At 38.4% G+C, this 16946-nt stretch overlaps 1 protein-coding gene across 2 annotated transcripts in view; it reads right to left on the reverse strand.

Annotated features, from left to right (window-relative positions):
* Positions 1 to 1240: 1240 nt before the first annotated feature.
* Positions 1241 to 16946, reverse strand: part of HSPA12A (heat shock protein family A (Hsp70) member 12A) — a 54898-nt gene continuing 39192 nt past the window's right edge. For both annotated transcript variants that reach the window (XM_063307212.1, XM_063307211.1), the window contains exons 7-12: positions 13251 to 13422; positions 8968 to 9054; positions 7659 to 7763; positions 5139 to 5397; positions 3621 to 3724; positions 1241 to 3110 (exon numbers count right to left, since the gene is read on the reverse strand). In XM_063307212.1, coding sequence (XP_063163282.1) covers positions 2476 to 3110; positions 3621 to 3724; positions 5139 to 5397; positions 7659 to 7763; positions 8968 to 9054; positions 13251 to 13422 — 1362 coding nt within the window. In that variant the 3' untranslated portion in view covers positions 1241 to 2475. The remainder of the gene's footprint in view (positions 3111 to 3620; positions 3725 to 5138; positions 5398 to 7658; positions 7764 to 8967; positions 9055 to 13250; positions 13423 to 16946) is intronic.

Consider the following 16946-nt stretch of genomic DNA (forward strand, 5'->3'; position numbering starts at 1 on the left):
GCTCAACAATTAGCTTTCAGGCATCTTGAAAGCATAATGAATTTCAGTGGATGACAATGTGTTTTCTCAGTGTTGTGGAAAAAAAGTGTCAGCTTCCAGCTGACAAAGCAGACCCTTCTGCTGACATGAGGTTGGCCTCAAATCCAACATGTTAGAACTGGCTACCCATCAAGCCCTGAATTGTAGTGCTCAACTGGAGACAACCTTCATATTACAAGTTATTGGCCTGTAAAGACACACTAGGCCAGGCAGTGTATTTTCATCCAATCATCTTTAGTCACATTAGGGGAGATTTGTCCATGGCATGGGCAGTTTTAGACAGTAGTTATTCAGACTAAGCAGAGGCAGCCCCACGTCACTAAGGATCTTCCACAATGTAGCACTTTCAGGATGTTTTGACATTGTAACTTCCAGAATTCCTACCCAACATGGCTGTGGGTCATCTTACCTGGGAATTCTGGAGTTTACAGGTCAGCACAACTGGAGAACACCAGTTTGGAGAAGATGGTACTAGCTTTAATCAGTTTCTTTGTGAGATTTGCTTGTGTTTCACTGTTCTCCTTTCTTCTTAGACATGAGTTTGTCAGTTAAAGCTTTTGATTATTTCAAATCTGGCAGTGCTCAAAAATATGCATTGTCTTTGTAAATAGCCTGCATGCATGCGCATGATTGTGAAGCATTGTTGTGTCCCTTGGAAGCCATTTAAATGATCTCAGAAATGATGTCTGTACTCCCTCTTCTGGTCAGAAATAACACAGATTAACTTCTTTGCAGGATTTTTTTTCCCTCCCTGCTGAGAAGCTACTTTTCCTGAAGATAGAAACCTTAAGCTTCTGCTTAAGCTAATTGGTCACAGAATGGAACAAGCTCATGAGGCAGTAAACTGAGCACAGCAAGTTTCATTGAAGGAACGCATGCCTTCCAGAACATCAGATACCCAGTAATCACAAAGGGAAGATGTAGGGAGGGCAAATGATTCTGCAGTGAATGGTAAACAACTGACATTGTACATAGTTGGGAATTTAATAGTGTTTCTTTCCCAATGAAATGCTCTGAGTAATTTCTATGTAGTTATATAAATTCTTTCATCAAATAATTAAGTTGGTCCCAGAAAAATGTTATCACTTTTCTTGTATTAGATTTCACTCTCTAGGACAGAGTTTCTCAACCTTGGCAATTTTAAGATGTGTGGACTTCAACTTCCAGAATTCCCCAGCCAGCATGCTTGCTGGGGAATTCTGGGAGTTGAAGTCCACACATCTTAAAATTGCCAAGGTTGAGAAACACTGCTCTAGGATCAACACAGGAAGTCTTTCATTTATTTGGCATGGCTGAGAGGCAATGAAAATGGATCCTTTCATTCTACAACCTGAGGATAGAGATGATCTCTGGTTAACTATTGCTACTGCACTGGCTTGTTTGTACAAGGATTGGCTAGCAAGAGGTATAGACAATAAAGCCAGAGGTTGGCCAAGTGAAATGGGAAATGGAGACCCTCTCTCTCTTACAGGTTTAAACTTTTGCAAAGCTTTTCTATTCAGTTTTGAAAAAGGGGGGAAATGGAAACATTAGCGCTGCAAGATTAAAATTGGTGTTTAATTAATTGGGCAGAATGTTATTTTTATAATCAAGTGCTTATAAAACCATAAATGGCAAACAATTCAGAAGCAATTCCTCTTCTCTCCACAGGGGGTAGGAATTCCTTTCCTAAGAGAACTCTAATGTTTGTTGGCATTATCTAGAAATTAAATAAAGTCTACTTCTTGCTTCAGTATTTTCTGCAAATGTAACCACTGGATTAATTCCTTTAATAAGGTTGCAACTCTATTAAGTTTACTGTCTTAAAACTTCCCTGAACAGAAGCAAAACCCCACCAAATCACCGTATCATATGATCCTATAAAGAAATAGTTTCTTGCTACAAAGACCCAATTTCTAAACCTGGTTTGCAGCAGCTGTTTGTATTTTAACATGCTTAAATTCCAGTATTCCTATTCAATCATGTAAATAAGAGAAGCTGGCTTTTAAAATTGCTGAAGACTTACCTATTTCTATTGTGAAACTGATAGTCACAAATCACATTATAAATTTTACTTTTGGTGCTACAAAAAAATAATGTATGTTAGTTGGTGTCCTAAATGTAAGAATATCAGGGCCTAAAATTGACTATTAGGGCCTAAAATTCAGAATGTATGAAAGACTTCAAGTAAAGCTATGTGCCTCCTGAATAAAGACAGCAGTAATATTTCAGTGCTTAATTTTCATTCCTTATTTGAGCTACTCCCTTTACTGTGTAGCACCTGATAATTCTGTGTTCAGATTCTGAACTGGTAGTTTCAAAAGCAAAAAATAATAATAAAGCCTGACATTTTCTTCTGATGGCTATGCTTTATCTATTAGCCAAAATTCAGGTTGTTTTTGGCAGCTAGTGAACAGAGCATTGGAACAATGAGTGGTGGTGGGGATGAAAAAAAAATCAGTAGTTTAGGAAATCAATACCAGCTTTTACACTTTTAGAAGTGGCAACGTCAATTGCCATGGCTTTAATCTCAGTGTCTCCAAACTGCATTAGCGTTTTAATTTCCCTCCGGCCTGGCACAGATTTGTCAGTTCCTGTGAGATCCAAGCGGAGTGTGCCACACTTTTTCACTCCAGACTCAGTGATGAAATTGACGTTATCATGTTCCGAGCTGTAGATGTTGATCACAATGACCAGCTGAGAAGGCTTGGCAGGAGTGTAACTGCGGGACACAGTCTCACCAAGTGCCACTGACTGGTCAGCAGAGATAAATTTGTCAAAGACATCAGTGCACCAACGGGTGCCATCCTTAACTAGCAGCTTCTCAGTGGGGTGCTTCCCTTCCACATAGCGATTCAGGACCCCCACCCCATAGGTCAAGGGGGAACGACGCACTTTAATGACAGCAGGATCCAGACCAAACAGGACTGCTCCTTTGAGGATAGTGAGCCCCACATCTTGAGGAATGATGATTCGGCATTTTGAACCAAAAGCATTCTGGACAGCTTGTTGTAGTAGTGGGGCTTCTGCAAATCCACCCACCAGGAACAGGAACTTTACATTTGTCAGTTCAGGCTTTTCAAACAAATCACCTGAGCAGAGAAAAATCCGTGGGGTCAGAAAAATAGTGCATTTATTAAGACCCAATGACAAAAGAATCTAGTCTCATGACAGTAAGCTGATAAAAAGGCTAGGGAATGGTGCATGTGTGTGTGTGCGCGTGCACCTATGGGGGAACATAATTAGAGATACGTATGGATCAGGATATTATATACAGTGTAGGTGTTCATGAAGGGAGACAATGTAAGGAAATCAAAATGGGCAATGTTCTTCATGTCTAATTTGATAATCACTCTCAACCATAGTCCAACAGAAATAATCTTTAAATAAAATAATTATATCTGCTATATTGGAATTATATTTTGTAGGTTGTTCAGTGAGAATCACGATGGCTAAAGAGTTATATATTCAGACTCAACATCTGCTAAAATAGTGTTACATGATAAGTATCTTGGAATAATTGTTCTGAAGAGATGGTCTCTTAAGTTCTAAATGTTCCAACTCTTAATGATTGTTTCAAATTATACACCCTTAATACCTACTGAGATGGTCTATAATTCGGTCAATCGTAGGTTTGAAGAGGGCATTCATTGCATCAGGACTCATTCTCAGCATTCCTTGGGAGGACCACTTCACAAAATCCACACTGAAAAAAGAAGAAAGCTGCTTTTAAAAGACCCTAACCTAGTTCTAAGCCACTTTATTAGAGATACAGTCATGAAATCAGCAAAGGTAACATTGTGCCTTTTAAGAATGCCTTGCATGCTTCTTCAAGGGAATGTGAAGAGATGGGTCAATATTCCACTGGGGAAAAAGACTGAGAAAGGCCCTGTTGGGTATTCCTAAGTCTACATGTAGAAGGTTAGTACAAGGATATACATCAGCTCTTCCCCGTCCACTCCTGCCTTGCTCCCTCTCATGAACAAAGGTTTTAGAGACCAAGTGCAAACAGAATGCTCTATCACATCAGGAACCTTGTGCAATTGCACTTTCAGTTCAACATAGAGATGGAAGAGTCTTAAGGCAAGCTCAGCCCACAGTCCTCTGTATTCCTCCACACTTACACTTGTCAACACTAGAAGGGAGATACTGTTTAAAACTGGCAGGAAACTCTTGCCTATTCTACAACTGAAATATAACTTGTTTTTTGTGCCTGACATCCCATCCCCTGCAACATATACAGATAAGAGTTTCTCATTTGAAGGAAGACCTTGATTTGGCCAGGATCTCTACTTGTTACAAAGGAAAGGTAATTCACAGCAAGGGCATGCTTTTAAAGATGATTAGAGGCTTTGCACTAGCAGAATACACATCAATTTGCACAAGGAAGGGCACCCACTTTCTAAAGAGCTACTTTTGAATTGGTGAGCCTTTTGGATCAGAACAGCATGTGACAGTGAGGGCTAGCCAGTTGGTGAAACCCAAGTGTCATATTTTGTGTGAGCAGAAGTGTTTTTCTAGCAGAGAGTTAATATTTTTCCCCTCCTGTTTGAAGATGTATTTTGTTTTTGTAAGGCTGCTAAGGAGATGTCATTGACTTGCGTAGTTACTATAACATCCTTTCTTTCACTTATTAATGGGAGATAGTGTTCCAAACAGAAGAAAAAAAAAAGAAATCCACATCCTTCTTACATGACCTTAAGATGGTTTATATTAGCAAATGCTATGATAAACAGTCTATACCCTCATGATAAATGGAGCATTTTCACGGAATGAAATAGGAAGGGACAGAAGAATGGAAATTCCCATGCTGAGGTTTTCTTTTTGTTATGGACTAGTTAAGGAGGAAGGCTGGTGTTTGGCAATTTTACAATCTTAATGCTGGAAAGTGGGGGAAAAACCCCTTTTATATGCTGGTGTTCCCTCACGTATTGTCAGCAATTTTGTCCTGTTATACTTGAATTAATTATTCATTTTTCATGCAACTGATACAAGAAACTTTCTGGATTCTTCTATGGTGAAGCTTATGCAGATCTATTCAAAACAAGTATACCAATAACTCGTGTGATTTGTTTCCAGGAAAAATAGCTGAAGGATGGCTTGACTAATTTCTGACTTACTTGCTTTTCCTTAACGCATGTTCTACACTGTGACCTCGAAACTTCTTGTAGTAGTCAATGAAAGAAAAAGGCAGGGTGATATTCAGTGGATTTGTCCGATCAGGAGCTGCTGCTCTCTTGCGAGATTCAAATGCTATCATCAGATCAACCCAGGCAGCGGGTCGCTTGATTTTAAATTGTTCAATGAAATCTTCTCCAAATATTTTACACAGGAGTTTTTCAAATTCATAGTCTACACCTAAAGAGCCATATGGCCCACCTGTATCAGAAACACAATATGGTTAATAGAAGGTTTTACTTAAGAAACGATATAGCCAAAAATGCATGGGTATAGCAATATGCACTTAAAAAAAAAAAAGGAAGCAAACTTCCAGAAAGCCTATGTGACTGGACTCACGCTGGACTAGATCCAGATAGTGTATAGAAGAGAACCACTGAAACCAGTGAGACTGATAGTCATGATTAATTCCAGCCCCATTTGCTCTGCTTACGCATTTTATGATTAACCACTAAGGATCCACCACTTGTGATCTCCGAGGCACATGAGGCCTCCAAAGTCTTGGATGTTTCTCCCAGAATCCTCCATAACTTGCTGACCAATGTTAGTTTTTAATTTGATAAAAGAGATAATAATGCTATTAAATCCTTTCAACTAATCTGAAATTCAGGTTACAGAAAAGTAGCTATATTATTTTAAATATGACCTTAATATTTGTCTGTAGTGGTAGGATAACTTCATGATACTCATTTTAAGAACTGTATAATTTGTTCTTGAGGAATTTCAGATCAGGAATTTAACAGACTGTCTGATAAAAAACGATTAAGGCTTTTTTAAAAGACTGGAATCCTTATATGGACTTTTTGCTGAAAGAAGAAAAGACTGAACTGATGATTTACAGATTTGGGGATTAGAAAGGGTTAAAGGGGGGGAAGAGTAAGATGGCAATTACTCGATAGAAAGAAGGGTGGAAGTCAAAATTCTATGCTTTCTTTTTTTCACGTATTTTTTTCTTTTTCTTTTCATTTTTTATACCTCTAAGGTATTGTAAAATTCTAATAAAAATGTTTTTTTTTTTTAAAAAGAATTACAACAGATTAAACCCTTACAACATTTGGATGTTGTAACCTTAGTCATCTATAGCAAATCACACAAAGGTCTACAAATAGATCTCAGTCTATCTTCTGCCACTACTGCCCTAAAATAAAAAAAACCATCTGCAGATGTTTCCCAAACTACTAAAGAGAAGGAACACTGACAGTAAACCCAGAATTCTATTTTGCCTCAATGGAGGAAAATGTCTTAAAAAGGAATGTTGGAAGGCAGCATCTCCTAAACAGGTCAAACTGAAAAGGGATTATAACAGTGCTTCCCAAACCTGGGTAAATTACCCAAAATTGGGTAAAAGTGGTTTTTCTTTGGGTAATGACACACAAACCCATTACCCAATCACAACAGGGAGGTTTAAATTGACTTAAAGTGTTTTACCTAGAAGGACATTCTGATAAGCAGTTTTGGGTAATGAAGGAAAAAGTTTGGAAAGCACTGGATTATAGGATTTGTTACGCCAAACGCCTGAGCCAGTGGAAGTGAAGATAATCACTTTGTTGTGCTTCATGTAAAGCAGATACTGACATCAACATGGTCTTGTGAGTGACCAGTAGAGATACTATATGACAGGGTTCCTCAACCTTAGCAACTCTAAGCTGTGCGGACTTCAACTCCTAGAATTCCCCAGCCAGCAAAGCTGGGAAGAGTAACTATGGAGATAATTGCTGGAGAAGTTTTCCCCATCAGAGGCAACAGGAGCATTGCCATGAGTTTTCAGTATCTTTCCCTTATGATCAGGATACCATGTGAAAGGAGTGAGCTCTGTTTGTTCCTTGCCATCAAAATGCTCATGGCCAAACATGCCACAACATTTGTATGCAGTGTATGAGGGGCAGAACTCTAGCTCTATCCATCCACCCATATCTGTGTCTAAAAATCTATGTGAGAGACATCCTGGCCTTGTCAGGTGGTACCTTCATGAAGAAGAATGCAACATCTGTATGTACATCAAACCCATGGATAGTAGGTTGTGTGTGGCTAGCCAAAATGACCCACAATATAATTTACATGTTCCTTGAAAGTGTCATTTCTCAAGAAATCCCCATGTGAATAATGCATGAAGACACATAGCTGCTCCTATGCACAGTATACTTTCCTCATTTAAAATGCCTGTTAGAATATACTGATACTCTGATCCCAATAACACAGGATAACTCATACTGGAACTGAGGGACAAAATTAGATGTGTCACTCTCTGCTATATTTAGCAGATTCAATGCACTGCCTAATTTCTTCTTCATTTCTTGAAGCAAAGAATGTGCTGAGGAACTGCAGTGCCAATTTTTGCTTTTCTTCAAAGATAAGCTCCTTTGGAACAGACTATATGACTTACAGCAAACTTTGTAACGAGTTATTTTCAGAGTAGAGAAATAAATTTTGTATAAATAGTAGGGGTAAGGAATCCATGTTACCTGTTGCCTTGTATAATTCCTTCAGGTGTCCTTCAGGTAACCTGATCTGGTGCACAGTCACATCAACTGTTCCTCCTCCTCCATCAACTACTATGTAACGGTCACCTGTTAATTCAAAAGGAATAACAACAGTTTTGTTTTTCTAATGGGTGTTTTGCATTTATTTTAGAAACCACTTCATTATGATCAGAAGGAAGTATAAAAACAAATTAAATTATGCAGCTGAAGCCTGTGCTAAGACCCACAAATATATTGCACCATATGAGCTACTTTGCTATTGAGTAGGCAGTGATTTGAGAATGGAGAGCAAATGAGGAATGCAGCATATTTAGGCACTGACACTTGAAGAATGTAACTAAGCGATAACTAGAATGACTTATGTTGTTTATACTGTACTTTGCTTTAAATAAGGAACAGAATAAAGATATGTGAGTTAATAAAGATAAATAGGTTTATAGTGGTTCCTTCCCCCCCAAAGGCATTGTGCTTTCATTTTGCCTTTAAACAACTGTGCAGTTCATTGTTCTTGAATGATTCACACAACAGTAAATGAAGTCTATCCTTTCTGTCTTTGCTTCACTGTTGCTAACCTGGGTGCTTATTTAAGGAATTTACAGTCCAGTTATAAAATCTTCTAGGCAGTTCACAGACCAACAACATTGCAAATACTTTTAGATGACAAGTGAAAAGATTTTAAAAGAATTAGGATACTGCCACCAAAAACATTCTTTCTGAAAGCCATGCGCCTCACCTAATCAAGCTTCATGGGGCATTAGAGTTTAATAAAAGCATGCTGAATTGTGTATGGAAGCAGACTGAAAGCCACTGAAAAATTAACATGCTGGTATGATATGACCTGTATTAGCAAGTTCCTGTTAACAATCTTGCCTCCCATCTTGGATCAGCTGAAAATTTATGGTAATCTTTAGCACCCCGTTATACACATTGCAAATGCAGGAGGCCTTCTTAAACCTAGGCGCCCTTCAGAGGGGTAAATTCCAATTCCTAAAATTCTTCAGCCAACATGACCAGCATTATTTTGAGAACAAGGCCACACATCTGGAGGGTGCCCACATTGTGGAAAGCAGTGATTTGGTACGGAGGCAACTGCAGCGAGGAACAACAGAAGCTTGGTCCAGTAGCATAGAGTTTTTAACACATGTATTTGCAAATTTGCCTTTGAATTGCCCTCTGAATTTATTAGAATCAAATAATCTTAAAGCCACCAAAGGAACAAGACAAGAATCTTGCAGAGAACACACTTCTGCTGGCAATGCAAAACCAGCAGGAGCAAATGAAAGGACGCTACCTTCCTCCAACTCGGACCAGATTTCTCCTATGACATTTTCAACCAAAAAGGTGCGGCTCTGTCGATTTCGCCGAATGTGTTCTTTTGCTAGTGGGTGACACAGAGAGAAAATGACTGAGCATAAAAGAGCAGAAGCAAAGCTGTACGTACGTGGAACAGAAAGCAGATGCAGGCAAGTGGGCTAGACATCATTCGGTTAAGAATTATAGCTAATGCATTGATAATAAAAGCTGTAGTCCCAAAGCGGCGTAGTTCTTGGTATAATTCTTCCAACAAATGGACTCAAAATAGGCACTTATAGTGGTTGAAAGCTTTTAATTCTATATAGACCAAACCTTTTATTGTAAACTTGCCATAAACATAATAAAAATAAGCAAAACCAATTCTGCTGAAATTATTTTTGTCAGCTGAAGAAAACTACATTCTTGCAGCAGAGGACACAAGAGACTACCGTTTGGATAAATCCATTACCAGAATAGATTGCACTTGAGCTGCAATGTTTTGCTATTAGTTAGGGCATTAATTTACAACTAACTATGAATAAAAGAATCTGTCTGACATTAGGACAGATCATTTGTCTAGTTAACCTTAGCAGATCTGTAGTGCAGAAACACACAACATGATGCCTACCTACACCAAGATGTCTTTAGGAACCCACTTTGGCTCCCTTTCCCATCTTAATTCCTAAAGATTATTTTAACTTGAAAAACTCAGAGGAAGCAGGCATGCTGCAAAACAAAACATCAGCCTCTTGCATCACTCTTATCTCCAACAGTGTCTTTAGGCCCTACAAAACAAACAGGATATCCTGCTGGAAGTCTGTCTTCTGGTCAATGGGCATTTTGTGATTGCCCAAGCTCACCACCACCACCACCACCACCAGATAATTTCATATTAAAAAGTTCCTTGTGCGCACCGCTGGACAACATTGCCCTTTAAGTTTTAGTTGTTTTCTGTTTTTTACCTTAGAGTTGGGATGAAGAGAAAGGCCCCAGGCAGACAGACTAAGTTGAGTCAAGAGATTCGCTGGGAATTCCTGGCAGGAGGGGTCAGGCAGGTTTAAATGATCACCCCTTCCAGTTTGTAATGGCCCATATTATCTAATCTGAGATGCATTCATGTTACGTTTTGTTCAGAAAATCAGCATGATTGCGGAAAGGCAGATTTTTCCTTTCTTTTATTGTCCAGTTTTGGAAAATATTTTCACATAGCATCTTCTTTGCCATAGTCAGGTATATCTTTGGGCATTGGTGCCAGGGTCACTGGAGTTCCTGCCTGGAGCACGATAGTAAGTGTGAGTCCCTGATCACCTATGAATGGTTGTTTACTAATTTTTAACTAGAATTGTTTATTTTGGTTTTGTATCTCTTCCTTGGTTCATTGTATGCCTCTCAGATTTGCAGTGTCCAAGTTGTGCAGCCATATACATTTCTTTAAATCAGTAAATTAAATTAAATCAGTAAATCACTTCCAATAGCAGTTAGTGTTCCAATAGTGTTCTTTAAAACAGCAAGCACTTTACATTTTGATTAGACTGGTATAAATGAGTCTGGCACCTCCACATACATTGGCATGCAAATTCCACAATTCCCAAGAGAAAGCTAATAGCCAAGTGACTTGTCTTGTTTGTGATGACTAGGGCGAGGATTTCTATGACATGTCATATTTTTCCTGGAAATTTTATTTGAATTTATAAGTTAAAACATGTTTTAGAGTAATCTGGTGAGAATTATATGCTTTTTATTTTGCCTGAAAAGTCGTATTTTGACTTTTTAAAAGGTGTTATGTCATATTTCTGCTTAATTTTGTAACAAACATCATATTTTGGTCATGTTTTGGTCACTGGCAACCCTCCTGATAAGCCAGCAAGTTCAAGCCAGCAAAGAAAGTGAGAATTTGCCTGTTTTTTTCCTTTTTCCTATTCGCTCCCCAACTCAGGGAGGTATGTGTGTGTGAGAGAGAAAGAGAAAGAGAGAGAGAGAGGTGGGAGCAAAGGTTTCTCTCCTGACCAGGCCTGAAAAAAAAGGTGAGAATTTGCCTGTTTTGTTTTCTTTTCCTTATTTGCTCCCCAGCTCAGGGGTGTGTGTGAGGGACGGAGGGAAAGGGAAAAGGCTTCTCCCCTGACCAGGCCTGGAAAAAAGGTGAGAATTTGCCTGTTTTTTCTTTTTCTTTATTTGCTCCCCAACCCAGGGCTGTGTGTGTGTGTGTAAGAGAGGGAGAGCAACCTTTTTTAAAATGACTTCAGCAGGCAGAGGCTTCTCCCCTGACTAGGCCTGAAAAAAAGAGTGAGAAGTTGCCTATTTTTTTTTCTTTTTCTCATTTGTTCCCCAACTCAGGTGGTGGAGTCACGTGAGAGCTGCAATCTGATTTCAACCTCTAAAAGTAGATGTTCAACAAGTGTGAAATTACAGCATCTTGTTCAAGAATTTGGGGAGCAGATTTTCAGTAGCCATGGTGATATTTTGTTTTGTAAATTGTGTAAAGTTATGGTATCAGCCCAAAAGCGTTTTAATATTCAACAACATTGTAACACTGTGAAACACAAGAGTTGTTTAGCAAGATTTACCTTCACTGAGAACAGGCAACGTCTCCTTTTCCAGAGAGCTTCTTCTTCAACTGCAGGTTCATCAAATACCCAGTCAGAATTTTGTAAGGATCTCTGTACAATGATGGTTACTTCAAATATTCCCTTAAGGAAATTAGGTAGTGGTAGCCTCAGGCATTTTTTGGAGAAGTATACCAGTCACCCGATTCCAAATGAATCAACTGTAAGGAAAAATTACATCTTTGCCTGCTATGAAGATGTGTTAGGACAGGTACGACCTGCTGTTGACAACAAGAAGATATGGGTTTCAATAGATGAAACAAGTGATGTAAACGGAAGATATGTAGCCAATATTATTATTGGCACTCTGAAATGTGACAGGCCTGATGAAGTATTTCTTCTAATGTGAAACTCTACAAAATGTAAACAATTCCACTATTGCTATGCTCTTTGACGATTCTATGAAACTACTCTGGCCAGATGATGTAAAAAGGGGAAATATCCTTCTATTTGTAACAGATGCCATTCCATACATGACTAAAGCAGCCAAGGGACTTAAACTTCTTTATCCAAAAATGATCCATATCACATATCTTGCATATGGTTTACACAGAGTGGCAGAAGAGATTCGAAGCAACTATTCTGATGTAGATAAGATAATTTCGAATGGGAAAAAAATGTTCATTAAAGCTCCACTTCAAGTACAAAAGTTCAAAGAAATTGCTCCTACTTTGGCTCTCCCTCCCCAACCTGTTGTGACATGTTGGGGGACTTGGCTGGATGCAGCTATGTATTATTCCATAAAGTATGCTTCCTTACAGCAGATAGTTGACACTTGTGAATCTTCCTCCATCAAGATTGTGCAAGATTCCTTTTCTGAAACCTTGGCTGGAAACTTAGCATACATAGGATCCAACTTCAGTGGATTATCAAGAGCAATCACCCACCTTGAAACTGTAGGAATGGAACTTAGTGATGTGCTGGACATTGTAAAACAAACAGAGTGATTTAAAGCGAGCAAAGGGGAAAGTGGCTGAAAAAATTAGTGATAAACTGCAAAGAGTACTGCAATTATTCAACACTATACAAAATAAGTAATCTTCTAAATGGACTCGAAGCAAAGTTTGAAGACTTCGAGCCAGAATTTTCTCGAGATGAGTTTGCTTTTTTCAAATTTGTTCCTATAAACTCTTATGATGTCGAATGGAGTTTCTCCAGATACAAGAACATACTGGTGGACAACAGAAGGAGTTTTGAGTTTGACAATCTCAAGATGCACATGGTCATCCAATGCAACTCTGCTGTTAATGAAAACTAATCCAGGGATGACCATTTCACTTTCAAAATGTTCATTTGACTCCTTCAATACTAGCACTTCTTCACTGGAAGTGAAGAATAAACCTTTTAATTTGTGTGTGTGTGTGTTTAAGCAGAGATTTTTAAAAATTGGGTGTTAATTTCAGAAAAATTGTAAAGTCATATTTTTGCTTTAAAAGTCATATTTTTGGTTTACTTGGTCATATTTAAACGGTTTTAAGGTCATAAATGCTTGCATATTTCTAGCATTTTTAGGTCATAGAAATCCTCGCCCTAGTGTTGACACATTCCTGGTTTCCCCATCATCAAAATCAGACCAACTTACAGACATATTTTGTCTAAGTACTTCCAAAAACAAAAGCATGTGGTCTGAGGGAATAAATTTCTTTATCAAATCAAAGCCTGATTAAGAGAGTGGTACCTGGTGTGAAACCTGAGCCAATGGTTTCACTTGGGTTGTAGCCATTGACAGGCCCTCTGCTACTGAGGTCTATCATCTGATGAAGGCGGAGTTTCCTGCAATAAATGGATGCAGCTTCTGGTTCCAAGGCAATTATCAGTTGTTCAGGAATCTCTGGGGATGCCATGCCTGCCTGTGAGTAGTGGATCAAATAGCAGAGAGAGGAGGAGAAAGCAGGTGGAATTGTAAAAAGATTATTTATTTATACATACATACTGTATATACCATGTTTAAAGTAATCCTAATCCTGATGTTTATTTTTTCCTTTTTTTCTCCTGTCTCTACCATATGCTAAAACTTCTTGAAGATTTTGTTTCACCAGACACAGAGATCTATAATTTTCTGAATATACTGACAGAGATCTTTAGAATATACCAAGAAAGAAATGTTGACAGTTGGATAAATTATCTACTTGTTAGACTTTGCAAATTAAGTTGCACAAAACAACCAGGGTAACTTTGCTTTTTTCTGCCTCACTTGGATTAAATACAGCTCTTACACCCTGTAAGAGCATCTAATATTTATTTTGTATTATATTTATAACTGACTTTCCATTAAAACAGCCCAAGACAACCTATGAGAAAGATGTTGTACAAAAGCATTTAAAATACATCTGATCTCATGAGCACTCAGTACAACGAAAACATTTACTTGGGCTACTAAGAATATATATGTTCCAAAGTTTGAAATGACCACATGAATCAATACTCTTAATTTGAGGCAATAAATCTAATCCATTAGAATATAATCTCAAGAGTTCCTACATTTTTTTTGTCTTCCCCACACGGTCCATTGACTTCAATGGGCACAAAATAATTGTTGAAGTAAGGAGCTGAAGATGAGGAGATAATGTATGGGAGTATCAAATACTCTGGGCCTCTGGAAGCCTTAAAAAGGCCATGCATTCAAGCCACAATTAAAGTGTATTTATTTGGGCCATGCCAAGCTTTGAAAGAAGTGCTTCACCGCATGTGGGAATGCATATGAAACACTTCTTTTTCAAAAGTTAAAGTTGCTCTCAACTCTAATATTTAAGACTTAATTATTTGACTAGAAAACCAGCCTTTGGATGCTGAGGCTACATAGTCTTGTTTTTTAAGAACTAAACATAATATTTTATCAGAAAATACTGATCATGCCATACTGATCTTTTTTTCCCCCACTTGCTTTTAATTTAGTAACGCTGACTCCTATTTGGTCTACTTTATGTTCAGGGGGTCTGACGCTCAATCCCAGGAATGGAAAATACGAGTACAATAACTTCTTTAACCTACAACAAGCATGGCTGGTCAAGTAGGGTGGAAGATTATATATTTGTGAAAGAGTTAGTTTTAAATGAGTGGGAACCTACCACTTCCCCAGTTAATGTGGGACTCACTTCCCACCAGCTGCTGCCAACATGAAAATAGTCCCACACACTTTGGAGGAACAGAGGTTCCTGCCACTGTTTTTAAAGCAGCATCCAACAGCTGGATCACAACAATACATCTCATTTATTTATTTACATAACAACATTAATTTGCATAAGCTGCTTTTGAGTGGCATGGATGCAGTAGATGAACAGAGTATATATTTAATTTAAAAAGCATCCTGTTTTAATGATCTATTTAGGATATATACTGGACTGGCAAGGTATTTTACAAAGCATGAAACAATTTTTCTAATTATCATTTTTTAAAAAATACTGAAGGCTAGAGTTAGGCTTCCTTTTATGAAGTAATGCACTGAGCCCTCTTTTGGGGGAAAGAATTATCATCAAATCCCAAACAGTGTCTGTAAAATATAACAACTTCTCAGAAAAGTAAAAAAATCAGTGAGCATTGCAGATGTTTCATTACCCAACTAGGTAAGATCATACTGATGATGTTACCCAGTTAGGTGATGAAGTGTCTGCAAGCCAACAACCAAGCTCAGAGAGCACCAAGGAATCCACAGTTCAACCCTGAGCTACAGATATTATCTTCTATTGCTATCCGATACCCTTGGATGCATCTACCAGAATTTATCCTTTACAATGGTGTACAAGTTCTATGTATATACCAGATTTCTACACCTTTTTTCCCTCACAGCAAAATCATGATCATCATCACCATCAATGATCCCCATAATCTTCTACATAGAGTTAATAAACAGCGGAGCAGGGGTAGAACCAATAATGGAATAACTGGCACATATATTTAAACTTCTACTTCTGAGTCATTGCTGAAATCACAGACTCTAAGTGCAAAGCCTAATTTAGAAACCCTCTTGTCCTTAATTTTTCTACCAAAAACCTTGCCTACTGCCAATTATCCCTCTGCTTGTCCAAAGCAGCACTCTGAACTTGTCCATCCAGAAGTTTAAAACTTCTTAAAATTGGCACATAGCTAATTCATCTTCATTTGATGGATTAAGCCAGAGTTTTCAAACTTTTTCAGGCCACAGAATCTATTATTATCCTGAACAAGAGGGAAAGTTTGGCTGTGTTTGAGTAAACGCCTTTTTTCCTTTGCCCTTACTCTCACAGTACCCTATGATTTTTTATCGTTATTTATTTGTTTATCAAATTTTGCCACCACTCATCTCCCCGCAAAAGAGGGACTCTGGGTGGTTTAATGCTAAATGCCAGGAAGTCAGATTTTTTAATTAGCAGTTAATATGACCCTGACATACAGCGATGATATTGCTTCTGTTAAAAAAAATATTCTTTTTCATTAAGGAATTGTCATTGATCAATAAAATGCTTCTTTGGATAATTGAAAGTTATTTAACTGCTTTATCTAACTGAATTGATAACATATGCACTTTCATACATGCCTATAGAGAAGTGGAGTTCAATGAAAATTACTTCCAGGTATGTGTGACCAGAATTCAAAGAACTGAACTACAGTGTATATAAATATGCATATGATTTTCGAGTGTACACACACACACACACACACACACACACACACAATCTCTATAACAAATCTGGCATGAAGGAACTCAAACACAACATGATTTGTCAACATTTTGGAGCATTCAAACAGAAATGAAGTGGCTTAAGTATGCCAAAGGATCGTTACCTTGTCGTGGTGCTGGAGCTTGAGCACCTCAATGATGCCATGAGCTAAACCGTGAAGGGCCACCCAAGACGGGAAGGTCATGACAGAGAGGTCAGACTAAATGTGATCCCTGGGGAAGGTAATGGCAACACACCCCAGTATTCTTGCCGTGAAAACTAAATGGATCAGTACAACCAGAGATATGTCGGTATACCATCGGAAGATGAGACCTCCAGAAGATGGTCAAAATGCTACTGGGGAGGAACAGAGGATGAGTTCAACTAGCCCCAGACGTGATGACGCAGCTAGCTCAAAGCCGAAAGGATGGCTAGCAGCCGATGGTGCTGGTAGTGAACGGCGAATCCGATGTTCTAAGGATCAACACACCATTGGAACCTGGAATGTAAGATCTATGAGCCAGGGCAAATTGGATGTGGTTATTGGTGAGATGTCAAGATTAAAGATCGACATTTTGGGCATCAGTGAACTGAAATGGACTGGAATGGGCCACTTCACATCAAATGACCACCAGATCTACTACTGTGGACAAGAGGACCACAGAAGAAATGGAGTAGCCTTCATAATTAATAGTAAAGTGGCTAAAGCAGTGCTTGGATACAATCCAAAAAATGAT

This window comes from Candoia aspera, chromosome 6 (assembly GCF_035149785.1).
Source record: "Candoia aspera isolate rCanAsp1 chromosome 6, rCanAsp1.hap2, whole genome shotgun sequence".
Taxonomy (NCBI): domain Eukaryota; kingdom Metazoa; phylum Chordata; class Lepidosauria; order Squamata; family Boidae; genus Candoia; species Candoia aspera.